The following is a 27,989-nucleotide window of genomic DNA, read 5'->3' as shown; positions in this document are numbered from 1 at the left end:
TTAATATCGTCATAATTACGAGCTAAACTACCACCTCCCTTACGAATTTTTAAAATGTGTCTTTTAGCTCTAACTGCTTTTAGTTGGGATGCTAATAGCTTATTACTTTTATCTCCAAACACATAAAATTGACTTTTTAATTGAAGCAAATTTCTTTCAATAGGATAAGTTAATAATATATTATATTGTGATTGAAGTTCAACCTTTTGTTTAAATAAATCATTAGGAGAAACTGCATAAGTGTTATCCAAGTCTTTACTTTGTTTTGAAATCCTATCTAACTCTATTTTTGTCTGTTTCTTAAGCTTAGCCAATAGGAGATTATCTGACCTTGCAAATACGCTTTAAATGTATCCCATATAATCAATTTCGACACAAATCCTGTATTATTAAAAAGAAAAAAATCTTTTATTTGAATCTCTATAAATTTGACAAGGTCCGAACTTTGTAATAAGTTTTCTGGAAAATGCCAAGGCAAGTTTATATTACTAACATCATTCAATTCAAAAGTTAAGCTTAAAGGTGCATGATCCGAGACAGCAATGGCATCATATTCACATTTCTGGACTTTGGACAAAAATCGGAAATCAGCTATAAAATAATCAATTCGCGAATATTTTTTACGGACATGTGAATAAAAAGAATAATCTCGATCATTAGGATGTAGATTTCTCCAGATTTCTATCAAACCATAATCAATTAAAAAGGAATTAATAAGTGATGTTGAACAACTCAGAAGCTGCTGAGTGGTTGAACTCTTATCAATCAAAGGGTTTAAACAACAGTTGAAGTCACCTCCCATCAGCAGCATGTATCCATTTAAATCTGGTAATAAATCAAATACATTTAAAAAAAAGGATCATCTATATTAGGACCATATAGATTAACCAGGACAATTTTTCTATTACAATTTGTTCCTTTAATAATTAAAAATCTGCCATTGATATCTGAGACGATGTCTTCTTGGATAAATAAAATATTAGATTTAATAAAAATAGATATTCCCTTTGTTTTATTTTGACAAGTTGCATGATATTGAAGGCCCTTCCATGTTTTAAAAAATCTATTTTGATCGCCCATTCTGATATGCGTTTCTTGAACAAAAATTATATTGGGCTGGGATCGATTAATAATTCTAAAAGTCTTCTTTTACTTAATAGGGTGATTCCAGCCATGTACGTTCCAACTAATAATGTTTATCTGTTTAATAACCATAAAATATTGATTTAAACACAGAAATACACACATAGCATCGTGGGCTAATCAAAGATGGTGGTGATGAGTATAACCGTATAGAAAACTCGCATGCTCCGGAACTCCATAATGGGAAAAAAAACTGGGAAAAAATCCTGTCATAAACCCCAAAATGCAAAAATACCCTGAATCCTCCCACCATCCCAAAAGGTAGAAATCCGGCAAAAGGAAGGAAAAAGCCGGAAAGCCTCCCCAAAGAGAAAAGAAAAAGCAGAACTCCGCGTGCGTCTCAATATAAATAGTGATTTAAAAGTTTTTCTCCCAATTCCCCCCTCCCCTTTACAAAGAAAACACATGACTATAAGATAAGAAAGCCCAGCAGAGAAGCAGAAAAAAGATGTTTATAGTTAATCATTGAAAATAAACTAGGGAATGCAAAAACTAGAAGTGTCAAAACAATGCTATTAAACCTAAACAATACAATCTCTAACAAAAAAAAGGCACCATTATTCCTTTAGCCTACTACCCAACTTTTAATAAAAGAAAAGGAAGAAAGAAGCAGGTAATCAAACCAGTTAATAATCTGTCACTCCATATATCAAACAGACTTCAAAAAAGTCATTCATTAGTCAAACCAAGAAGATCACCTCTCCTTTAAATAGCTGATCGATCAAAGGAAATCTTCAGCATATCAAAAATCTTCAAAGTCTGTTTTCTTTCGGAAAATTATTCAGCAACCCAAATATCCTCCATGCATCAGCTGGCTCCACGATAGAATTAACAAAGTTCAATGCTGCTTGGGGATTTGAAAACACACGAGATGTAGAATCTTTAGGAAATAATTTTAATCCAGCAGGGTAGCGAAGTGATGGAAAAAGTCCCTTTGCATGAGCAATTTTCATAGCTGGGACAAATTTGATCCGCTGTTCCATAATTTCCCATGGATAGTCTTCGTAAAAACGGATCTCGGAACCGTTAAATTTAAAAACTCTTTGTTTCCTTGCACATTTTATGATTTGGTCTTTAACTTTAAAGCGAAGAAAATTGACCAAAATTGGCCGAGCTTTATCTGAAATCTGAGAATTCGAAATTCTATGAGCTCTTTCAATATCGGGAGGCTGAGGTAGAATATCCGGAAACAAAGATTGAAACAAATTGGCAAAATAGTCCAATAAGTTCCCACTCTCAGAACCTTCCTTCAGTCCGATAATTCGAATATTATTCCGACGAGACTTCGCCTTTAAGCCGACAAATTTACGTTGAGCCTGTTCCAAGCGGATTGAAATATCCACAATCTGACATTTTGATTCTTTAAACTCAGTATTCAAGGAAATAATATTTTCCTCAATATTCCGAAAATTCTGTGGGAACAACTTCAACTCAGAAGTGTTATTGTCTATTTTGTTCTCGAGAGCCATCAACGCACGTTCCAAACACTCAGCTCAGACAGGCATATCTTCTGATTTTTATTTCAAAGTTTTTCCCTTCCATTGCTGGATTCAAAAGGCTGCTTTCTGCTTCTTGAAGGACATAACAACTATTTCCTTCTAAGATCCGAGAAATAAAAGTTAAAAATTCGAGGTTTAAGCTGGGGAAAAGGAGGAATTAAAGGCAGCTGCAAAATTTACGTATTACTCCATCAAGCCGCAGGCGGAAATCATGAAGACTCCTACTGTATCTATATGAGACAGTATGGACAACAGAGATAGAAGACCCTCATTGCTGCCCTGAATGCTAGTAGTGTAAGGGGCAGTAAGTAAATAAAATTTCAGTCAGAATAAATCTGATTCTGATTTTGATTCTGATTTTGATACTGCTTTTGAGTCTGAATCTGAATCTAATTTTAATACTGATTCTGAATCTGAATCTGTTGCTTCTGGCTGTTGATACCTTTGTTTTGTTACTGAGTTAATTCATCTGAGCTTTTTGTAAACCTAGAGGGTTGATCAATGTTATTTTCTTTCTTATTTGAGACCCCAGGTTTTCTTGAGAAGAATATTTGTAGTTTGCCTGTGATTCTCCCCCTAAATTTGTCACCCATCATGAAGTAGAAAACCGGGTTTGTAACTGAGTTGAGGAATGCCACAGGCCTGGTGATGGTGTAAATGGCCTTCACAACAGATTTGCCACACTTGGACATAGTCACACCTTCTAGTCGGGATATGACACGGACATTGCGCATGATGTGGTAAGGGGTAAGGAGCACGGTAAAGATACTGATGGCCAAGATGACCATCCTGAGCGGTCTCTTCACCCGGATCTTGCTTCTTTCTTGCTTCATTTTCTTCAAGCTGCGTGAGATTTCGATGTACATGTAAAGCATGATGCACAGTGGTATGAGGAACCCGACAATCGTCAGGTACATACTGTAAACCAAATTCATCGAGGCGTCTCCGGAACTGGCAAAGTCAGTGCAAACAAAGCTCCCATTGCCTGAGCTGTTGTAATTGTCGTTACTAGAAAAGGTGTTAATGGGAATTAATTCCAGTGTAACAAAAACCCAGATGCCTAAGCAAATGACAACGGCATTCACCTTTTTCTGTATGAAGTGAACCTTCAAGGGATTTTTCACTAATTGGTACCTATCCCAACTGATGAACGTGAGGAACAGAATGCTTGCATATATATTAAAGTGGAGAATGTATTTATTTGCTTGACAGCTGGAGATGTTGTAAGCCCACTTGTTGCCACTACCATAATAGGATATCAACAGGGGAAGGGTGCAAGTGAATAACAGGTCAGAGATGGACAGGTTGAAAAGGTAGATGTTGCAACACTTCCACTCTTTCAGACAGAAGAGATAAGAACATATGACAATAAGGTTGCCTACAAGTCCCAGAACAAACTGTATTCCATATACAGTTGGCAGGTAGTATCTCTCCAGCTCAGCATTGATGTCCAAGCATCCATTTTGCATTGCCTAAAAGTTAAAAAGGAATAACAGACATTATTCAGTACAAGCACAGCAAAATCATGGAGAAGAGATAACAGCTTTTAAGAAACAGTTGTCACTTTCTAGACTGAATGATATGTATCTTTGCCTACTATTTTGGTAATTCATTATTTAAACTGTGCTGTCTTGGGATTGCTTTTATTCTACAAAAAGGTTGTCATGGCAGACAGTTGTGTCCAGTTCTTACTTGGATAGTGCCACGCTAACAGCCCCTCACTCAACATCAGCAAAACCAAGAGCTGATTATTGATCGGTACAGAGGAGGGAGATTGAAGTGCAGGTTGGATGGTGTCACTACAGTAATTTCTCACTCAATATCAGCAAAACCAAAGAACTGATTATTGAGTACAAGAGGAAGAAACAGGAGGCCTATGAGCCAGTCTTCATTAGACAATAGGAGGTGGAGAGGGTTGGGAAATTTAAATCCTTGCTGTTATCCTGTCAGAGGATCTGTCCTGGGACAAGCAAATGAGTGCCAAAAGAAAGGTGGCACAACAATGCCTCTATTGCCTCAATGATGATTGTCCGGTCGCACTTACTGTGTTGAGGTGTTTTGTGAAGTTGGTATGCACCTTCACAGGAGCCTTAGGTCCCACACCGTCAGTTTCAGGAACAGTTGTTACCCATCAGCCATCAGACTCCAGAAACAGCGTGGATAACTTCAATCATATTGTGTTCACTGTTCCCTAAGGGTTCCTTAACCTTAAGTTCTCTTATCGCCTCCAGATCATTGCACAACACCCAATCCAGCACAGCTGATATCCTAGCGGGCTCAGCAACAAGCTGTTCTAAAAAGCCATCCCTTAGACATCCTACAAATTCTCTCTCTTAAGGTCCAGTACTGGCCTGGTTTTCCCAATCCACTTTCATGTTAAAATCCCCAGTGATTATCATGACATTGCCCTTCGGATATTTCTTTTCTATCCCCTGCTGTAATTTTTAATCCACATCCTGGCTGCTGTTTGGAGGCCTGTATACAAATGCCATTAGGGTCCTTTTAACCTTGTCAATTTCTTAACTCAACCCATAGAGACTCTACACCTACCAATACTATGTCATCCCTTTCTAAAGATTTAATATTATTTCATATACACAGGGCCAAACCACCCATCTGCCTACTAACCTATCTTTCTGATACACCATAAATCCTTGGATGTTCAGCCCCAATGGCAGCCATCCTTTTGGCAAGTTTCAGAGATGAGCCAATATATCTGCTCCCATTCTGCTCCCAAGTTCATGCCTAATAGCATCATATTTCCCCCTACCCCAAATAAATGTTTTCCTGTATTTTCTACTCCTATCCCTCTCCAGCGCTATGGCAAAGGAGACAGTGTTGTGATCACTACCGCCAAAATGCTCTTCCACCGAGAGATCTGACACCTGACCAGGTTCACTTCCCAATATCAGATCAAATACATCTTCTCCATAGTTGGCTTACCTACCTATTGCATCAGGAAACCTTCCTGAACACACCTAACAAACTCCAACCCATCTAAACTCCTTGCTCTAAGGAGATGCCAGTCAAAATTAGGTAAGTTAAAAATCACCCATCACAACAACCTTATTATTATTGCACTGTTCCAGAATCTGCCTCCTTACCTGCTTCATGATGTCTCTGTTACTATTACCCACAATGACTCAGTAGATAATCCCTCCATCACTACCTCCTTTTCTGCAGCCATGATACTAACCCTGATTAGCAGTGCCACATCCCCACCTCTTTTGCCTCCATCTCTGTCCTTTCTGAAGCATCTAAAGCCTGCCACGCTCAGCAGCTATTCCTGCCCTTGAGTCGTCCAAGTACCTGTAATGTCCACAACATTATTGCAGTGCTGGGATAAAACGATGCTGGCTGTCTACTCTACAAATGTCTCTTACCATTTTGTGCAACTTGTTGCTGAATATTTCTAAAGCAAAGAAGATACAAAAGCCTGCAGATGCTCACAGACTGCTAGAGGAACTCAGTATGGTAGGGAATGGACATCCCACTTTTCAATTTGGCACCTTTCACCTGGACTGAAAGATAGAGGGGGGGTAGCCAGCATAGAAAGGTGGAACGAAGAAGTGAAGCAAGGACTGGTAGGTAGGTAACAGGTGGATTCATATGAACAGGGATGATAGGCAGATCAAAGGTGCTAAGGTCCATTTATTGTCAAAACATGCATCCAGATACAACTCTGAAATTTGTATTCTCCAGATAGCCACAAAACAATGAAAGAAGATGAAAGCCATACAGATAGAAACATCAAACATCCCCCCCCCATAGAAAAAAGAACGGTATCCCAATCATCAACCTCCAAAACCAACCCCCCTGCACCACACTGAATAGGGACATCAACCCCCAAAAAACAACCTCTGCCTCGTACAAAAATCTAACAGAAAAATGTATCTCCAAACAGAAAAGTGGAAAAGGAACGGGTGATAAAAGATGCAGAATATAAAAAGCATAAGTCTAAAAAAGACCACAGTGCATAAACACAATAGTTCAATCCATAAACACAGATCCATGATACCATCCTACGATATCATTGACATTCATTGAAAGAGAAGGACACCACATGAGGCAGGGAGGCCTACCCGCCTGCCATGGTGAGCCAGACTGTGGAAGGCCGCTCACAGGCTCCTTCTCCAGGAGCAATAAAAGGCAAGCAGTAGGTGCAGAAATTCTCGCTCACCTTCTGCATTCGCCTCGATGTCTCAACTTTCCCTGACACTTTAATTGGCGATTAATGAACGATTAAACTGCAAAATGTGAGTTGAACATTTACTTGGGCCCCATCTCAAAGTTTTTTCGCATCAAGGCTGACTGAACATGTGCTTGCTTCCCAGAATCTTCTCAGAGCCATATAGATAGAAACAACAAACATCAAAAAGTGTTAGGTCACTCAAATAATCTCCAAACTGTAAATCATGGCTCAAGCAGTCCGAGAAACACATTTAAAGTAAAAAAAAAACACACACACACATAAAAGGAGAAAATAAACTATTTTCTTTTTCTAACTGGAAGATGTTGACCAAGGGAGCATTCTACACTCGTAACATCTTGACCAAATGGAAAAACGAAGAGTGCAAATTACTACAGAGACTGAAGGTGATGAAATCCGATAGGAGAGGAAATTGAATTATGGAATCAAAGGAGGGAGGTGGGATGAGCAGATGGGATTCGTGGAAGAGAGGACAGACTGAGACCAGTGTGAGGGTGGTGGGCAGGTGGCGGAGGAGGGTAATGAGCTGCTGGGTATAGAAAGAACCAGATATGTCAGGAGGAGAGAAGAAAGGGACAGAGGAGGAGCAGTAAAGCAGAAGTTGGAGAATTCAGTGTTGATGTCATTAGGTGAACATGCAGGCAGAACATGAGGTGCTGTTTCTTTGTTTCCAAGCTATATTCACTTACCATCTTGGTGTGTAGTTTCTGCCCCTCTGTGTCTGTGTAGTTGAGAACTGGCGGGCCACTGGACATTCTATACCTTGAGGACTCCACTTGTCTTTACAGGGAGGTGTTCGTCCTCAAAAGTGGGCCGGTTTTAATGTCTGGAAGGATGTGATGTTTCCTCTGGAGCCTGAAGTGTTAAAGAAGACCAGCTTATGTTCAGTGAATTGGTAGCAATTGGAATTTGTGGCAATGCAGATCTGGGGTAAGATGAGGGGTGATATTCTTGATGCACAACGGACCCTGAGGGGATCTGACAGGGTGGATGTCGAGATACTTTCAAAAGCAGGATATGGTTTCAAAATAAGATTGAAATAGAGATGCCTGAGGCTGCAAATACTAAAATCTGGGATAATAGACAAAAACACTTTGGGAACTCGGTGAGTCTGGCACCATCTATGAAGTTGACAACTGATGCTTTGAATCGTAACACTTCATTATTTATTTATTTATTTAGGGATACAGCATGTTAAGAAAACCCTCTGGATGAATGAGCCCATACTGCCCAATTACATCTATATGAACAATAACCTACTAACCCATACATCTTTGGAGTGTGGGAGGAAACTGGAGCAGGAGGAAGGAAACCCATGCATTCATGGGGAGAACGTACAAACCCCTCACAGACAGCAGCGGGAATTGAATTCATGGAAGGTCACGGATCTCCAGAATCTACATTATGGTGGACTTCAGCTCATTAGAAATATTCACAGTGGAGGTTGATAGATTTTTTAAAATATTGTTGAATTAAAGGCTGTGGAACTTCTATCAAATCTCTCCTCATTCTCCTATGCACCAGGGAATAAATTCCTAACCTATTCAACCTTTCCCTATAACTCAGGTCCTTAAATCATGGCAAAATCTTTGTAACTCTTGTCTGTCCTCTTTCAATCTTATTGATATTTTTCCTGAAGGTAGATGACCAAATCTACACACAATACTATAAAATAGGCCTCACTAATCTCTTATAAAGCTTCAACATAACATTTTTTTTTAAATTTTAGTGCTATGGCACAGAGTAGGCCCTTCTGACATTATGAGCCATACCATCCAGCAACCCCCAACAAATGCGATTAACCTTAACCTAATCATGGACCAATTAACACAGACCAATTAAGCTAGCCAGTCTGCCTTTGGATTGTAGGGCAAAACCGGAGTACCTGGGGAAAAACAATTCATTCCACGGGGAGGGCGTACAGTCTCCTTACAGAACAGCACCATAATAGAGACAGAACTCCGGAGTGTAACAGTGTCACACTCCCCATGGTGCCCAGCTTCAGTGCTCAATAATTTGATTTATGAAGGCCAATTTCTCTGTGTAGGTCCTCCCAAAGTACAACACCTCATCCTTGTCTGCATTAAAATCCACCTGCATTTTTTAGCCCAATTTTCCAATTGGTAGAGATTCCATTGCAAGCTTTGATAGCCTTACTCACCATACACCATGCCCCCAATCTTGGTGTCATCCACAAATTTGCTGATCCAGTTTATTATATTATCATCCAGATCATTGATATAAATGACAAATAACAACGGACCCAGCACTGGTCCCTACACTATAACACTAGTCGCAAGCCTCCAGTCAGAGAGGCAACCGTCTACTACTACTCTCTGGCTTCTCCTGTGAAGCAAATGTCTAATCCAATGTACTACCTCATAGGCATTGTCCCCTCTAGTTTGTAATGACCAGTGAGTGCAAAAACCTTAATTTTTTTGCCCAGTGACAATAACATGTGCACACTCAATTTTATAATTGCTGTTTTATAATATTTTATAGATGCTGTTAAAAGGAACTTTGATCTCCTCTGGGTTTGATCGTCTTCACTCTCATTCACCTGCGCTCTCACAAAACATACATAGCACGTCTTTAGTGGGTAATGAAGGATTTTCTGGCTGGAGCTTTTGCATACCGTCTGTATGTAATTTGCTTGATAAATGATGCTTTAAAAAAATCAAGCTTCCAAATTTCGCTCCACTTTTTCCCTCTTGCAAATTCTCCAGCAAATTTTGCATCGCGACAATACACACAGGTATCACCAGTTTCAGTATTGTAGATACATATTTCTCATACGTGCATGTCCTGACCACATGAGCTTTCAGTTTAGCAGCTTCTACTGCTTCATTAGGCCATTCCACTTCAAATACACTAGCACTTATTTTGCATTTTACACCCTTTGTTTCTTTGGAATTCGACATAGTGAATCAATAATTTCTTCAACAAAAACAGTATAAATAAGCCAGTTCTAAAATCAGCAGCCAGATCATCACGAACTCCACATTGTCAGCACCATCTGTACCAAAAAACGGAAAAGAAAATGTGATTTTGTACAATCGTGAATATACTGTACTTAACATGCCAATGAGGTACAGGGTGGCAATCATTTTTGTGCAGTTTAAATTCCTTTGTGCACTAGGTCCACAATCCCTTATCTGAAATCCTTGGGGCCAGTTGCATTTCGGAATTCAGAATTTTTCAGATTTCAGAAAATTGATAATTATATCGGTAATTAATCTGTTTCAGTGCCGGTGGACTTTAGGACCCGGGGGAGCTCAGGACCTACGCACATCCTCCCGGACACTTTAAATCATCTCTAGATTACTTATAATACCTAATACAATGTAAATGCTATGTAAATAGTTGTTATACTGTATTGTTTAGGAAATAATGACAAAAAAAGGTCTATACATGCTCAAAGAACGAGTGTTGGAGAGAGAACTTCTGGGTTTTCCCGATCCGTGCTCTTTTACAAATACTATTACAGTTTATTTATAGAGTAATATACTGATAAATGAAATAGTGGGATAATTATAGACCATAAATACACTAGTACGTTTTATTTCCAACAAAAACATTCAATAAAACATAAAAATATACAGCTTCAAACGAACCCAATCGAACACATGGTAAATGACTTATTGGAATAAATGTAGAATGTAAATACTCTAGGACATATACAGGTTCAAACTAAGCTAAGTACATACAGGTAAAGTTGCATTACATCTGGCAAACAAAGCTAAATACTCTACAGGTACCTGATGGGCCAGGAACAGGATTCCCAAGTTATGAAGCAGCACTACGACAGACAGCGTTTTTAACGACTTTTTCAATTGTCATCTGTCTCATTAATATAGGTTTATGTCTAAGCAATCTCTCTTTAACTGAGTAAACTGCCATAATCTCTTGTTCGCTGATAAATGCACGTTGCTTAAGGCCAGCAATAAACTTGAATTGAGTGACGTCAGGTGTTATCACGCCAAGCAAGCCTTGTTACGACACGCTCCACACTCCACGAGAGAAACTTTGGTTTTCAGATAAGGGATTGTGGACCTATAGTAACAAGAGATGCATGTGCACGCACATGCACACACCTTTGAGAGAACATTGCTCATACTGAATGCCAATCAATCTTCCTGACTAACTTCCCATGTGGGACCCTGTTAAAGGCCTTGCTAAAGTCCATGAAGACAACATCCACTGCCTTGCCTTCATCAGTTTTCCTAGTAAATTTCTCGAAAAGCTCTACAAGATTGTACTAGCCTCCATAGTATCCAAGACATCTTCAAGGACCCCCATCACCCAGGATATGCCTTTTTCTGATTGTTACCATCATGAAGGAGGTACAGAAGCCTGGAGGTACACTACAACAATTCAGGAAAATTTCTTCCCCTCTCACATATGATTCCTAAATGGACATTGAACCCATGAGCAGTACCTCACTGTTTACACATATTATTTCTGCTTTGCATTATTTCTAATCTAACTAGTTGATATACATATATACTTACTGTAATTGATATACTTATTTTTTTCTTTCTATATTATCATGCATTACATGGTACTGCTGTCGCTAAGTTAACAAATTTCATGAGACAAGCCGGTGATAATAAACCTGATTCTTTTCTTTCTTTTAAAATCTTTTCATTAATTTTCCAAAGTTATAAACAAAATAACAATGTTGATACAGAGAGATTGGAATAATCTTATTGTTAGTAAGCATATACAGAAAAGATTTCAAATAACACAGGTATAACAGACTTCCAAACTCATGATGTAATTAATCATAAAGAAAGAAGAAATAAAAAGAAAAAAAATACAAAGAAAAACCCCAAAAAGAAACAAAAAAAAAGAACTAAATACTAAACCCAAAAATAGCAAATGGAACAAAACAAGACTAGACCATTATCTTAAATCGAACACGTTCAATAATGTCGTCAACTCCACTCCTCTATTCATATCTTTGAAGTTAATAAGGAAGATTCAGAAAGGTCAAATTACATCATATGAAAATGTTGAATAAAAATCTGATTCTGAAGACTGGTTAGACACAACCTACCATGCATGTTGACAACCAAAGCCATGTTGACTATTCCTATTCACTTGCATCATCATTCAATAGGTTATGGTGAATATTATCACTTAAATTACAAGAGATTTGGGGCAGCATGGTAGCGTAGCAGCTAGAGTAACGCCAGTGACCCAGTTTCAATCCTGCAGCTCTCTGTAAGGAGTTGGTAGGTTCTTCTTGTGACTATATGGGTTCCCTCCAAGTGTCCTGGTTTCTCATACAGTCCAAAGATGGTTGGGTTAGTAGGTTAGTTGGCCATATGGGTTCAATTGGGCAGCACAGGCTTGTTCGTCCAGAAAGGCCTGCTACTGTGTTCCACCTCCATATAAAAATAAATCATTTGAATACAGATGTGGGATTACTTACTCGCACAAGGTGAAAATTGGTTAACAGACCAGTGGTGGGAATGAATATTCTTTTCAAATTAGGATGTGACTAACGGGGTGTCATAATGCTTGGTGCTGCCCCAGCAAGTCACAAGATACATTAATATTTCTGTGTTTGTCAATATTATGAAACTGGGCGTGGTTGAGGCTTGTGAGGGTGATGTAGACTGGCTTTAAGGTCATTTAGAAAAATAGGGCAAATGGGAGAATGCGTGTGGAAAGTGGATGAATGTTTTGCTAGCTGGGAGGCAAAGCAGAAAGGCAGAATATGACTTAGTGTTAGAATGGAAAATGCAAACACATCTGGTTGTCCTTACACTCTGGTCACTGAAAATGAACATGCAGTCACTAGTGAAGTGAAATGGGTTGTCAGCAATCATTTCAAGAAGCTTTCAGTGGAGGAACAGGAATGTCTTAACACAATTATATTGGCCTTAATGAGACCACAGCCAATGTATTATATGTCGTTTTCAATACACAAGGACTCCCTGGATAAATGATGACCTCAACTTTGTTCAAATTCTCCCAGAAAATTTTAAAGGATGTTTTTAAGGTATACTAATACAATATTAATAGTCAGTTGATATTGTGGCAAAGAAGGTGAAAAGATAAAGATCAGCTTTCAATGTACATTGAATCATACTGTGAAATATAGCATTTGCGTCAAATCAAATCAGTTAAGAATTGTGTGGGGAGTGTCCCACAAATGTTGCCAAGCTTTTGGCATCCACATAGCATTAACCCTAACCCTAATCTGCATGTCTTTGGAATGTGGGAGGAAACTGGAGCACCGGGAAGTAACTCACATGGTCACAGGAGAATGCATTAACTCCTTACAGACAGCGATGGCAATCAAACCCCAATCTGTGGTCGCTGCCGCTGTAAGCTGATTGAGCTAACTGCGATGCAACTATGCCGCCCATGCCCAGGGTGCCTGGCATTTTTACACTTATTAATTGAGGCACTGAATTCTAGAGTTAGGAGGTTATGTTGCAGCTTTATAAAAACTCTGGTCGGGTTGAATGTTCGCTCTATTGTAAGAGGGATGTGGAGGATTTGAAGAGGGGGCAGAAGAGGTTTGCAAGGATGCTGCCTGGATTAAAGGGCAGGTGCTATGTGGAGAGACTGGTAAAATTCAGGTTGCTTTCTCTGGAGCAACGGAGACTGATGGAAGAGCTGACAGGAGTATGTAAAAATATGCCAGGCATACAGCCGATAGAGAGCGTGCCTTTAAGGAGAGAGTGGACGTGTACAAAGGAGATCTACAGGGGAAGTCTTTTCACTCAGAGAGCGTTAGGTACTTGAATTGGCTGCCATGGTGTTGGAGGAAGCAAAGCAATTGTACATTGAAGAGGTTCTTAGACAGACACATGAATATGCACGGAATGGAGGCATCTGGGATATGTGCACTAAGTAATGTCATTAAGCATAATTAGCCGAAATAATTCAGAACAACAAGCTGTTTCTGTACTGATCTATATACTATGTTCTATAAAATTAGATGCAGTATATTTTCCATTAGTTTGGGAAATCTTGGGGAGAAATGAAAGAATTTTAGGAAGTGTATGTATATAGAGAGCAATACAATATGGGTAGCTGTAGAAAATAACTCTGCCATGGACGATCCCAAGTCTGACTGCGAAAGGAGGAGGGTTGGGCATGGGGTTAGCATTCCCATCCTATAAAAAGCCAGAAATGCCAACAGAAACTCCAAAAACCTCATTACTGGGATGAAGACTTATGACAGATGGGTTACACCTGGGCACAGCTTGAAAAGCAGACCCAGGCCAGAGGATTCTGGCGAGCTGTTGTCAGTGGTCTATGCCTCAGTTGTGGTGATAGGCTTAAGCAAGTAAGTAAGCTGCAGGAAATGGTCATTTCAGACTATGGAAAAATGAGCTCGCCGATAGCTCTCAGGAATGGAACCCTTACATAATCCGGACAATGCGTGGATTTACTATTGAGGATTTGCAACCAAAGTTCACCAGACTGATTCCCAGAATGGCAACACAGTTGTACGAGGATTGAGTTGACTGTGTTTACTTGGATTCAGAAGAATGAGAAGACATTGTCTTCTAAATCCTGATTGTGCTGTGTACACAAGATGTCAGGGGAAATCTCAGGATCTAGAAACAGGGTGCACAACCTCAATGCAGAGGATAAGACATTTTGTACTGAGATGATGAGAAGCAACAACTTTGCAAGGTTGGCAAACTTGTGGAGTTCTCTACTGTAGAATAATGTGAGGATAACAGTTGATAAGCTGATGAATAAATTCCTAAACAAGAAAATTATCTGGGGAATGGGGAGAGAATGGAAATGTGCTTTAAAGCCTGAAAATTAATAATGATTGTATTGGCTAGTGGAGCAGGATTGAAAGGCTACATGAACTACAGCTGTTCCTGTCTATCTGTATATTTAGTGGCCACTTTATTAGGTGCCACCTGTACCCAATGAAGTGGCCACTGAGTGTATGCTCATAGTCCTCTGCTGCTGTAGCCCATCCACTTCAAGGTTCCACGTGTTGTGCATTCGGATGTGTTGTTCTGCATACCATGTGGTCAAATGAGTTACTGTAGCCTTTCTGTCAGCTTGAATAAGTCTTGCCATTCTCTTCTGACCTCTCTCAAAAACAAGGCATTTCCCCCCACCCAACTATCACTCACTAGATGATTTTGCTTTTCACACCATTCTCTGTAAACTCTAATATCTTGCATGTAAACAATCCCAAGAGATCAGCAGTTTCTGAGATACTCAAACCACCCCAGGTGGCACCAGCAATCTTTGACTAGCATGGCCAAAGTCACTTAGATCACATTTGTTCCCCATTCTGATGCTTGGTCTGACGACAAATACACCTCTTGACTATGTATGCGTGATGATTAGAAAGGCTGGCTCTGTCATATAGTCAAACTGGACATACTGGAGGCTGTGGCAGAACAAAGGACGCTCCAGAAAATCCTGGTAATCCTGGAGAATGTTCTTCACCCTCTGCATGCCACCTTGGCCGAACAGAGGAGCAATTTTAGTAATAGGCTAAGACAACTGCACTGCTCCAGACAACGCTATATGAGGTCAATCTTACCCTAGGCATTTAGGCTCTATAATGCGTATATAATGAGCCAGGGAAGTGATGACACCCTCCTGTTAGACCTGTTATTAACCTCTGTTTACCAAAGCTTGTTTAAGCTCTATTTACCAAACCCTGCTAGCATGGACATCCAGTGCAATACTGTGCAATGTCACCATCACTTCTTACCTGGACGGTGTGAATATGTGCCCATTACTGTATAATATTATCATTGTAATGTATCATTTCTTAATGCATGCATTACAAAATGAAAATAAAAGAAGACTGCGTGTCTTCTTCATAATCTAATTCTTGTACTACCATCTTATCAGTGTCAACTATCTATCTGCCCATGCATTGAGTTGTGGCCACATGATTGGCTGATTAGATATTTGCATTAATGGGCAGGTGTACACATGTCCTTAATAAAATGGCAACTGAGTGCACTTCTAACATTTGCAAGTTAATGCGATTAGCAAAGAGACCTTATTTTATCTGCCTCATCTTCAGATGAGTTGTGGTTTTCTGACGGTCTGTCTGCAATTAAAGAAGGGCTTCAGAAATAATTATTTTTGTTCTTTCCAATTAAAATCATCATCTCATGTCATTGCCCCAATCACTCTATGCATTCATCAATTACTAGCCTCTTTCACAAAGTGCAGCAGCAGCCAGCTGAAAGGGTGATAAGTTTGAAGCTGCTAATGAGGCATGCTTTCCTTAGAAAGGTTCTTCTTAGAAGTTCTCATAGATTCAGCATGTCAGCAAAGACTTTGAGGAAGTTCTATAGATGCACAGTTGAGAATATACTAACTGGTTGCATCATGGCCTGACTTCGAAGTACCAAAGTCCAAGAATGAGAAAGTCTACAGAAAGTGGTGGACGCAGCCCATTCCATCACAGGTAGCCCTCTATACCATTCAGTACATCTACATGGAGCACCACAAGAAAACAGTATTCGCCATCCAAGACCTCCAGCATCCAACTCGTGCTCTTTTCTGACATCTACCATAAGGCAGGAGGCACAGAAGCATTCAGTCGCACTCCATCAGGTTCAAGAATAGTTATTACCCTACAACCATCAGGATCCTGAATTGGTGTGAATAACCTCATTCAGCAATACTCTGAACTGATTCCACAACTCTGCATGGACTCTTTACAATTCATGTTCTGAGTATTATGTATTTATTTGCACAATTTATGTTCTTTTGCACATTGGTTGTTTGTGACTTTTTGTCTGTTTATGTATAGTTATTCATATTTTTCCCTTAAAATTCCTGCAAGAAAATGAATATCAAAGTAGTATCTGGTAACATGTAAGTACATTGAACTTTCTGGGGGTTATGGAGAAGCTCGTGAGTTTTCTGGATGGAGCCAGAGAACGGTTCACAATGGGAGATCTATGAAAAAGTTTCAGATGAAATTTCTGCAATTTGGGGTCATGATGGAGTTTGGCGGAGTGGTATTGACAGGCACACACATATCAATAGCATGTCATGGCGTTACGACAAAAGCAAATGTTGTGTCTGTCAGCATCAGTAACAAATCAGAAGTTTAATTGAGGTTTGAGCTGAAGAGGGTGTTCGGTTAATGTTAAGAATGGGGTTAAGGGAAGACTGATGGTATTTATGAGCAAGGAGCCAAGATAAAGGAAAAATGGACACTGATTGCATTGACCCGAACAAAAAGTAGGACTCGGTACTCAGAAAAGTGGGGAGCATTCAAGAGAATGTGCAAGCTGTGCACAACAAGGAGAGATGGAGCAAAAGAAGGAATCGTCATTGTGGCTATCCATCAAGGTCGAGGATGATGATTTTCATTCTGTTGATCTACTTATGGGCTCCCAAGTGGTTTAAGTGGGGAGCATTCAAGAGAATGTGCAAGCTGTGCACAACAGAGAGAGATGGAGCAAAAGAAGGAATAACAGATTCATGAAATTATAGAGATATGCCGCATGGAAACAGTCCCTTCAGCGCAACTCATTCATGCAGATCAACGTCAGCTAATGCTGTGTTACAATGGAGTCACAATAAAGGGTAAGGCGTTGTTGCCATGACTAAGTTCCTAAAATTGTTTCCATAGTGATTTGTGTGCAGTGTTGGCTCCATGGACCAAGTCTGCAATGAAATCTTCAGTGTTGCTATGGTGAAATTTTGCTATGGCATGCTGATACACCATTTCTGTGGTGAACCATAATGCGTGGTTACTATGGTGAAGAGTTTTGCAGGGCACCCTAGTACAGTTGCTAGGGTGAAACGTGGTGCACTGTTGCCATGGTAAATTGATGTAACAATGTTCCTTGTGGCGAGGAATACCATGGTGCTGAGATGGTGCCTGTTTCTATCAATCATACAAGCTAAAGCTTCCTTAATTTAAAAGAGGGATAAGCCAGGTACTATAAACACAAGAGGTTTTGCAGATGCTGTAAATCCAAAGGAACACACACAAAATGCTGGAGGAACTCAGCAGGTTAGACAGTATCTACTTTGAACTATGCACCTAAACCATGTAATTCAATACCTAAAACTATAAGGGATGGAAACTCAACTGACACTTGTAAACACCAGCTGAAAATCTATTTATTTAACATTGCATTTATCGAACATCTTTTTGTCTTTCATTTTCATGTTTTATTGTTATTTTTATCTTCATGTTTGGACTTTATCCCATTGTAAAGCATTTTGAGTGACATTGTATGGGAAGTGCTCTGTGAATAAGTTATTATTATTATGATTATCTATGGAAAGGTATGACATTTCATGCTGAGACCCTTCCTCAGGATCTGATGCTGCCAGACCTGCTGAGTTCCTCCAGTACTTTGTGTGTGTTAAACCAGACAGAAGGAAAATAAAAGACACTGAAATTAAATTGTAATGAGGTTTCTCTGACCTCCAGGATTCAAACATCGGTACAGACACTAAAACACTTAATACTCTCTACCCAGGTGCAACAGAAACACAAGGGAGAGTCCAACATTCATTACCATCAACTTCCTCAGGTTGGTGATTTTGGTCCAGAGATGATTGTCATTTTAAAGTTGCTATAGAAACAAGATAAAACTGGTCTACAAAATTGGGACAAATCTGAAATTGGGAGAAGACTAATTTTGGTGGCATTAAATTGAAAGTTGCAAAGGTTGTTAGGAGATAAAGTAAGGTGTGGTAAGTGGGAGGCTTTCGAGCATCAGGTAAAATAAATACACAACAGTAGTCATGCTCCAGTCTTCCCATACCTTACCCATGCCTATCTATGTCACCCATGCGTGAGGGCACAGGAAGAATATGTCTAATGTTCTAGAGACACCAGGCCATTGAGCCAGACATCAGTGGTGGGGAAGTACTGGAGTACATTCTGAGTGACAGGATTTACTCATATATGGAAAGGCAAGGACTGATTAAGGATACTCAGCAAGGCTTTAAGCTTGGGAAAGAGTCAACCAAGAGAACTGATGGGGCAGGGTAGTAGAGGTTATCTACATGGATTTTAATTGCCTTTGAAAAGATCTTGCATGGTAGTATGGTCTGGAAAGATAGAACACATGGCATCCAGGCAGAGATAGTTAATTAGAAACAAAGGTAGCTTCATGTCAGAATCAGAATGTAGTGGTGGATGGTTGCTTTTCAGACTGGAGACCTGTAACCTATGGTGTATTGTGGGAATCAGAGCTGACCCCTCTGTTGTTTATCATATCTACTAAAGATTTCAGTGGGAATGTGGGTATCATAATGCGTAAGTTTATAAGTGTCAGGGATGGTGGGGTGGAGATATGTCTCTGCCAAAGAAGGTGTAAGCCGCCCTTCTCTCTGCTAGCCCACAGGTCACACTTGGGCAAGGTGGAGTACTGATCAGGGTTATGTGAAGCCATGGGAGCAGGTGGTGGATGGTTGTATGAGCAGCTGGTGCGTATCGTAACTCCTGGTTAATGCAACCACTGATGCTAGGCAGACAATCTCGGAAGAGTATTGATAATGGCTGGGGTTACCCACCTTGTAAAGACACTGCCTGGAAGAAGACTGTGGCGAACCACTTCTGTAAAAAGAAAACATTATCAAATACTGCACATAATGATAATGATGACAGTTGACAGTGAAATTTCTAATATAACAGACATTGAAGAGGTCCACCTAGGTCTACAAAAGGACATTGATCAAATGGGAAATTGGGCAATGGACGGCAAATGCAATATAGTTTGAGCAAGTGTGAAATGAAGCATTATGGGAAGTTAAACTAGGGTAGTGAATGACAGGACCTTATGGAATGCTATATATTAGAGTGACCTTGGGCTAAAATTATGTACACTCAGTAGCCAATTTATTAGACATAACTCTACACCTGCTTATTAATGCAAATATCTAATCATGTGGCAGCAGCTTAGTGCATAAAAACATGCAGACATGGTCAAGAGGTTCAGTTATTGTTCAGACCAAACATCAGAATGAGGAAGAAATGTGATCTAAGTGTCTTTGACCATGAAATGATTGTTGGTGCCAGATGGAGTTATTTGAGTATTTCAGGCACTGCTGATCTCCTGGGAGTTTCACACACAACAGTCTCTAGGCTTTACAGAGAATGGTGTGATAAACAAAACAAGAGATGGAACATCATGTTACTGCTATTGATTAGACTGATTAAATATGAGTATTGAATGCAGTTGTGATCACCATATCATAAAAAGGATGTGGTTAAGCTTGAGAGAATGCAGGAAATATTCACAAGGACATTGCAGGGAATTGAGCAATTCAGTCATAGAGGAACTACACACACAAAATGCTAGAGGAACACAACTTGTCAGTCAGCATCTATGGAAATGAATAAAGAGTCGACATTTGAGGCCAAGACCCATTGACAGGACTGGAAAAGAAGGGGAAGCCAGAATAAATGGTTAGGGGAGGGGATGGAGTGCAAACTGGCAGGTGAAAGGTGAAACCAGGTGAGGGGGTTATTAAGGAGTGTTTTCCATGGAATGAAGAAGGCTGAGGGTTGAGCTTACAGAAGGGCACAAATAAGGTGGACAGTCAGTCTTTTCCCCAGGTTAAAGGAGCCTAAAACTAAAAACATATGCTAAATGTGCAAGGGGAAAGATTTAAAGAAGATTTGAGAGAGGTTTTTCACTTAGATGGTAGTGGGTGCATGGATATAGAAGGTAGAGTCAGGTACAATTAGAATTTTTAGAGGATACTTGGACAGGTGCATGGTTAGGACATGTTTGAAGGGATAGGAGCTAAAGACAATCATGGGATTAGGTCTGATCATCATTTTGGTGAGTGTGAAAGAGCTTCACCTCTGGGATGAATGATATTGTAAAACCCTAAGAATCTATAAACTTGTGACAAATCACAGATAAGGATAGATTCCTGGTAATTGACACTAAAACCACACCATGAGTTAAATCAAAAACAGGAAAAAATATTGCAGAAGTTCATGTTGCAACCTACTTAGTTGAGTAAATACTGTAAGTGATAATTATGAGAAAGGGAGTAGGAGTAGGACAAAGCCTTGTGAGCCAGCTCTGCTAATCATCGTGGATCTTCTCACATTTTCCATGTTGCATTCCACTCATGACTGTTGCTTTCCCACACTCTCACCACACTAGAGCAGGTGAGATAATGAGTACAGAGGACAAAGAGGCTTCAAGGGATACAGGTAAGACTGCTGTGTGAGTAGGAACGTCACAAAATGGACATTGTGAGATGCACAGAACAGAAAAGCCTAGTGTTTGTTAAATGGTGCAAGAGTGGATTGTGAGGATGTTCAATCAGGAGAGATATAAAGATTAGCTTCATTTGTCACATGTACATCAAAACATTGAAACATATAGTAAAATAGGTTGTTTGTTTAAATAATGAATACAGTCTGAGAATATGCTGAGGCAGCCCACAAGTGAAACCATGCTTCTGGTGCCAACATAGCACTGTATGTCCACAACTTACTATTATAACCTATACACCTTCTGGAATGTGGGGGGAAACCGGAGCATCCAAAGGAAACACAGACAGTCAGGAGGAGGGTGTATAAAGTCCTTACAGATAGAGACAGGAATTGAATCACTGGCTCTCAAGTCGACTTGTCCACTGAAGATGCAATCCTCCTGAATTTAGTGTCACCAGAAAACCCTCAAACACGACTTTTGGTCTCGCAGTCAAACCACTGATCGTGGGGGCCTGAGCACTGATCCCTGCAGTACTCATTAATTATGGTCAACAACCTTGGAAGATTCATCTCAAACCCACACTGATTTCTGTCCACTAATTCTCAGTTAACTTCAGTCATTACCTCTCATCCTAGTGCTCTAACTTTGTTGCCCAACCTATGTGAAACCCCATCAAAAACCGTCTGAAAATTTAAAAGATTTTGCCCTGCCTATTCAGAAGTTACATCCTCAAAGAATTCTGTTCATAATTCCATGATGACTGCGCTCAATAGTATTTTTCTTTTGAAGGTACTTTGTCACTATATCTTTCATTGTATATTTCAGCTTATCCCTGCCATTCATGTGAGGAAATAAATTTGTTCCCCATTTTCCTTCCTGTATTTCATCTAAAATAATGAACATAGAACATAGAATAGTACAGCACAGTACAGGCCCTTCAGCCCACAATGTTGTGCTGACCCTCAGACCCTGCCTCCCATATAACCTCCACCTTAAATTCCTCCATATACCTGTCTAGTAGTCTCTTAAATTTCACTAGTGTATCTGCCTCCACCACTGACTCAGGCAGTACATTCCACGCACCAACCACTCTCTGAGTAAAAAACCTTCCTCTAATATCCCCCTTGAACTTCCCACACCTTACCTTAAAGCCATGTCCTCTTGTATTGAGCAGTGGTGCCCTGGGGAAGAGGCACTGGCTATCCACTTTATCTATTCCTCTTATTATCTTGTGCACCTAATGAGGTCACATTTTCCACTCTCCAACCTATAAGCAGAACTGCAGAATCTAGAGAACATCAGAATGTGAAATCCTTTTACTCTATAGACACCCCTTTCAAAATTCTGGGATGTCGATCATTGGTTCCTTGGGAGATATCATCTTCCAAACCCACCAACTCTTTCTTACTAGTTCATGAGAAATGATTATTTTGTTCCGTTCCTCATTTTCACTGACCTGTGCTGTTTAACACACTCAGTGGCCACTTTATTAGGTACACCGATACACCCGCTCGTTAATGTAAGTATCTAATCAGCCTGTCATGTGGCTGCAACTTGAGGCATAAATGCATGCAGACATGGTCAAGTTGATGTTCAGACCAGACGTCAGAATGGAGAGAGAAATGTGATCTAAGTGATTTTGACTGTGGAATGATGGTTGGTGCTAGATGGTGTGATTTGAGTATCTCAAAAACTGCTGATCCCCGGGATGTTCGCACACAACAGTCTCTAGAGTATACAGAGAATGTGCGAAAAACTAAAAAAAAAACATTGAGTGAGTGGCAGTCTTCTGGGTGAAAAAGCTTTGTTAACAAGAGAGGTCAGAGGAAAATGGCCACGCTGGTTCAAGCCGACAGGAAGGCAACAGTAACTTAAATAACCAGTCGTTACAACAGTGGTGTGCAGAAGAGCACTTCTGAATGTACAACACATCAAAACCTGAAGTGGATGGGCTACAGCAGCAAAGGAGCAGAAACCTACACTCAGTGGCCACTTTATTAGGTACCGCAGCATATAGAGTGCTTTGGAAAGTGAATTTCTTTCTCTCCATAGTCACCTCTTCCAAAACTCTGGTATATAGATTATCAGTTCTTTAGGTTATATATCCCACCGGTTCATTCATTGGAATTTACGAACAATAATTATTTCCTTTAATTCCTATTTTCACTTTCTGTGGTTCTTTAATATTTCTGTTTTCCATGAAGCTACAGTACATACAAGACTGTTGTTTAATTCCTTCACCATTTAATCATTCCCCATTATGTTCTCCTGGCTCTGTACGGTGCCTACAATTTTTATACACCAATAAAATCTCCTAGCATTCAGATTTAACTTCTTGGCAGTCTATACTCATACTTTTTTGCCTTTCTTTAATCTTTTATTTCGTCCTACTTTGCTGAGTTCTAAAATGCACCAAGGCATCAGGCTTCCTGTAGTTTGTGACAAATTTATATGCTCCTTCATATAACCATAGTCGGGTTACAGAAGAAAGGAGACCACTCATCCCATTACATTAGTGCTAGCTCAATACAGCTGGCACCATATCCCACCTTCTTCCAAAGCCCTGCAGCTATTTTCCATAAGAATTAGGAGCTGAATTAAGCCATTCCACCCTTTGAGTCTGCTCTTCCATTGGATCAGGGCTGATTTGTTATCCCTCTCAATCCCATTCTCCTGCCTTCTCCCCACAACCTTTGACATCCTTAGCAATGAAGAACCTATCAACCTCTGCTTTAAATATACCCAATGTTAAGGCCTCCATAGCTTTCTGTGGCAATGAATTCCACAGATTCACCACCCTCTGGCTAAAGAAATTCATCCTCATCTCTGTTCAAAAGGGAAGTTCCTGTATTCTCTGGCTGTGTTGTCTGGTCCTAGATTCCTCTACTATAGGAAACATCCTCTCCATATCTACTCATTCCAGGCCTTTCAATATTCGACAGGTTTCAATAAAATAAGATCCATCCTGCATTCGTCTAAACTCCAGCAAGCACAGGCTCAGAACCATCAAACACTTCTCATGCGTTAACCTTTTCATTCCTGTGAACCGCTTCTGGACTCTCTCCAACGCCAGCACAATCTCTCTTAGATAAGGAGCCCAAAACTGTTCATAGCTCCAGGTTCAATCTGACCAACGCTTTGCAAAGCCTCAGCAATGCACCCTTGCTTTCATGTACTGTACTGATCTCTTACAGATAAAACACAGGTCTGTCCTCCGTTTCTGTAACATCACACCGGAGGAATATTGTATCATTTCTTAATGCATGCATTACTAAATGACAATAAAAGAGGACTGCATGTCCTCATACTCTAATAATCTAATCTATTTTGTTCACTTTCAGAAATGGACCAATTAGAGAATGAGAAATACTTACAACCAGTCAAGTGATATTTCCAACTTGGCAACAGTCCCTGGGAGCAGCAACCTGCTTGTCGAGACCAGTTCTTGTCGAACATTGGTCTTGGCATCACATTCTATCTAAGAAAACAGGAAGAACCAAGAGGAAATAACAGTGATGAAGGTCGAGATAATTGGATTTCTGTTGACCAAAAAAGCCATCCCTTTGCAGAGAAACTGTCTAAATTCTCATCACTTATTCATTCTTGATGCACACTAAGAGTCATCAGACTGGTTCCCCCCCCCCCAAGGAGAAAGTGTAGAATGAAGTTCCTCTATTCAAAAGCAACAAATTGTAAATCTTGAATAAGCCATTAGCTCTTCATCTGTGATGTGTCTGTGAACAAAGTTAAGAGGCTCATTGGTTGCACCTCAACAAAATGGGCACAAGTAGAGACCATTTTGCGGAACACCTATGCCTGTCGCTATCCCTGGCTGCAAGTTGCAGACAATTTTAGAGCATCAGCAATGATTTCCTTCAACAGAGTTGATTTGCCTTCCATCGGGAAGAAGATACAAAAGAGTGTATGCTCCTTTAGTTGAGGGTGCATACTGCTAGGCTCTTGATTACTGCACCAATGCTTATAGATGCACCAAAGAACGCGCCCTATCTGGATATATCATGGCAACTACTCTGTCAAGGCTGCTGGTAATTGCAAACAGTCAGGTCATCTTGAAAGCCAGTCATTCTTCCATTGACTGTCTCCACTTCCTGTTGCCTTGGAAAAGGCTCCACTGGATAGATGATACAAAAGCATGAAAAATAAACTTTTCTTGGGCTTCCTGCTGAGTACAGATATTGATTTTAACGGACGCTTTAGTGACAAACTCTGCCATCTTCATCAGGGATGATGCCTTGACATGTGTAATCCAGGGGTATATATAGCCCTGCTGCCTGCTTTTCCCGATTAGTTAGTCCTTATCCAATTAGCTTCTGCTGTCCCAAAAATTTCCAACGGGATCAATAAAGTATTATTATTATTATTATTGTTATTGTTGTTGATGTTTACAATCAAATTCCAGTTCTTACTTACAGCAAGGCCTTCATTGATGTTAAAATTATTTTTCTTTAGTTTTACTTCAATGGCTTCCTGCACCAGACTGTCCCAAAAACCACTGGCGCGGCGCAGTAGTTTTGTAACATCAAAGTCATTGCAAATGCAATGAAACATGACTGAAGGAAAGCACTTATCCTGCTATTATCAGACTCATAGGTGGGTCTGCTGTGTGATAAATTTCAAAGTTGAAAATGCAAGGTAAATTTATTATCAAAGTCACCGTATACAAGACTGAGATTAATTATTTTGTGAGCATACACAATAAATCCATAATAGAGTAATAACCATATTAAAATCAATGAAAGGCCATACCGACATTTACATTCAACCTGCATGCAAAAGTCAACAAACTGCAAATACAAAAAGAAAGAATTAATGATAAATAAATAAGCAATAAATATCGTGAACATGAGACAAAAAGTTCTTTGCAAAAGAGTGGTGACCAGTGGTGTGCCTCAGGGATCTGTTCTGGGACCCCTTCTCTTCATGATTTTTATAAATGACCTGGATGAGGAAGTTGAGGAATGGGTTAGTAAATTTGCTGATGACACAAAGGTTGGAGGTGTTGTGGATAGTGTGGAGGGCTATCAGGGGTTACAGCGGGACATTGATAGGATGCAAAACTGGGCTGAGGAGTGGCAGATGGAGTTCAACCCAGATAAGTGTGAAGTGGTTCATTTTGATAGGTCAAATATGATGACAGAATATAGTATTAATGGTAAGACTCTTAGCAGTGTGGAGGATCAGGGGGATCTTGGGGTCCAAGTCCACAGGACACTAAAAGCTGCTGTGCAGGTTGACTCTGTGGTTAAGGAGGCATAAGGTGTATTGGCCTTCATCAACTTTGGGATTGAGTTCAAGAGCCAAGAGGTAATGTTACAGCTATTTCGCACCCTGGTCAGACCCCACTTGGAGTACTGTGCTCAATTCTGGTCACCTCACTACAGGAATGATGTGGAAACTTTATAAAGAGTGCAGAGGAGATTTACAAGGATGTCGCCTGGACTGGGGAGCATGCCTTTTCTCCTTGGAGTGACAGCGGATGAGAGGTGACCTTGATAGAGCTATATAAGATGATGAGAGGCATTGATCGTGTAGATAGTCAGAGGCTTTTTCCCAGGGCTGAAATGGTTAACACGAGAGGGCACAGTTTTAAAGTGCTTGGAAGTAGGTACAGAGGAGATGTCAGGGGTAAGTTTTTTATGCAGAGAGTGGTGAGTGCATGGAATGGGCTGCCGACGACTGTGGCGGAGGTGGATACAATGGGGTCTTTTATCGGACTCCTTGATAGGTACATGGAGTTTAGAAAAATAGAAGGCTGTGGTATCGCTAGGTAATTTCTAAAGTAAGTACATGTTTATCATAGCATTGTGGGCCAAAGGGCCTGTACTGTGCTGCAGGTTTTCTATGTTTCTATGTTTCAGCATGTAACTCCAGGTCAGGGTCTTCAAAAGAACCCTAAAAGGGAAAAATAGAGATATTAAAGATAGAAATAGAGCTGTTTCCGAAGATGCAAGCAAATGAGTTGCCATTAGGCGCCATTGTCTCCTAAGCTCCACCCCTAACCAATTCTTAACATTATATTCTGCATTCAGTTACCAATTTCTTTTTGTACTGCCTTGACGTACTTACGTACAGTATGTATGGAATGTTCTGTCTGGAAGCAAGCAAAACAAAGCTTTTCACAATGACACCTCAGTTCCTACCACTCCTCTATAACCCTAACTCAAATTCCTTTAATCCAATACTTCTGGTATGAATAATGGTGCCAGGCCACCGGATAGACCGTTTACCAGCTGACTCCTTACCAGGAGTTGGAAACTAGAAAGCATAGGCTGAAAGTGATGGGAGAAAATTTAAAAGGGGTTATATGGAGTAAGCTGCCAGAAGAAGTTGCAGAAGTGGGTGCAGTGACTATATTTAAAAGATGTCACACAGTGACACGGGTAGGAAAGGTTTAGAGAGATATGGGTGAAAGGCAGTCAAACTGGGCTAGATGACATAGGCAGTTTGGTAGATTAGATGAGTTTAGTTGAAGGGCCTGTATCTGTGCTGTGTAATTTAGTGACTCCATGTGATGTCGATGCGAGTCTGGGAACTCTAATACAATGATGTTAGGAAACTCTAAACCGAGACCAATGAATTTACGTGAAGTATGAGAACCACACACGGACAGACAGACACACTGAAACACACAGAAACATACACACACACACACACGCACAATATGTGTGGCAATGTGGAAGGAACCGAAGTGCCAAATGGAAGCCACACAGTTGCAGGGACAAAGCCTAAGAGTGACACGGATAACACTGGATGTCCGGATTGAACCCAGTCTGATGACTGTGCCTCATCACATCCAACACCTGCCCCCTTCAGCAGTGAATTCAAATGAAGGAATAAACGCAAGATTTTCACCACATTAGCAGTAGTGTTTACAGAGGACAGAGCACTTTATGGGCAACTTGGAATCAACAATGAATGTGAGTCTTTCCATAAACTCCAACA

The 27,989-nt window shown here is 40.2% G+C and overlaps 1 protein-coding gene across 1 annotated transcript; it reads right to left on the bottom strand.

Annotated features, from left to right (window-relative positions):
• Positions 1-3,094: 3,094 nt before the first annotated feature.
• On the bottom strand, positions 3,095-24,463 carry LOC140195851 (succinate receptor 1-like). Its single transcript, XM_072254489.1, has 4 exons — positions 24,401-24,463; positions 19,363-19,405; positions 7,542-7,707; positions 3,095-4,114 (listed from the first exon to the last, which is right to left on the bottom strand). Exons 3-4 carry the CDS (start codon positions 7,605-7,607, stop codon positions 3,095-3,097), a joined length of 1,086 nt encoding a protein of 361 aa, XP_072110590.1. The 5' UTR covers positions 7,608-7,707; positions 19,363-19,405; positions 24,401-24,463.
• Positions 24,464-27,989: the final 3,526 nt, after the last annotated feature.

Source organism: Mobula birostris, chromosome 4, assembly GCF_030028105.1.
Source record: "Mobula birostris isolate sMobBir1 chromosome 4, sMobBir1.hap1, whole genome shotgun sequence".
Classification (NCBI taxonomy): Eukaryota; Metazoa; Chordata; class Chondrichthyes; order Myliobatiformes; family Myliobatidae; genus Mobula; species Mobula birostris.
This window is presented reverse-complemented; position numbering and strand designations above follow the sequence as displayed.

Bases quoted from the DNA above. Each gene is read 5' to 3' on its own strand.
- LOC140195851 (XM_072254489.1), bottom strand. From the start codon at position 7,607: ATGTCCAGTGGCCCGCCAGTTCTCAACTACACAGACACAGAGGGGCAG. The intron at 4,115-7,541 runs GTAAGTGAATAT...TTTAACTTTTAG, and splicing joins AGAAACTACACACCAAGATG to GCAATGCAAAATGGATGCTT.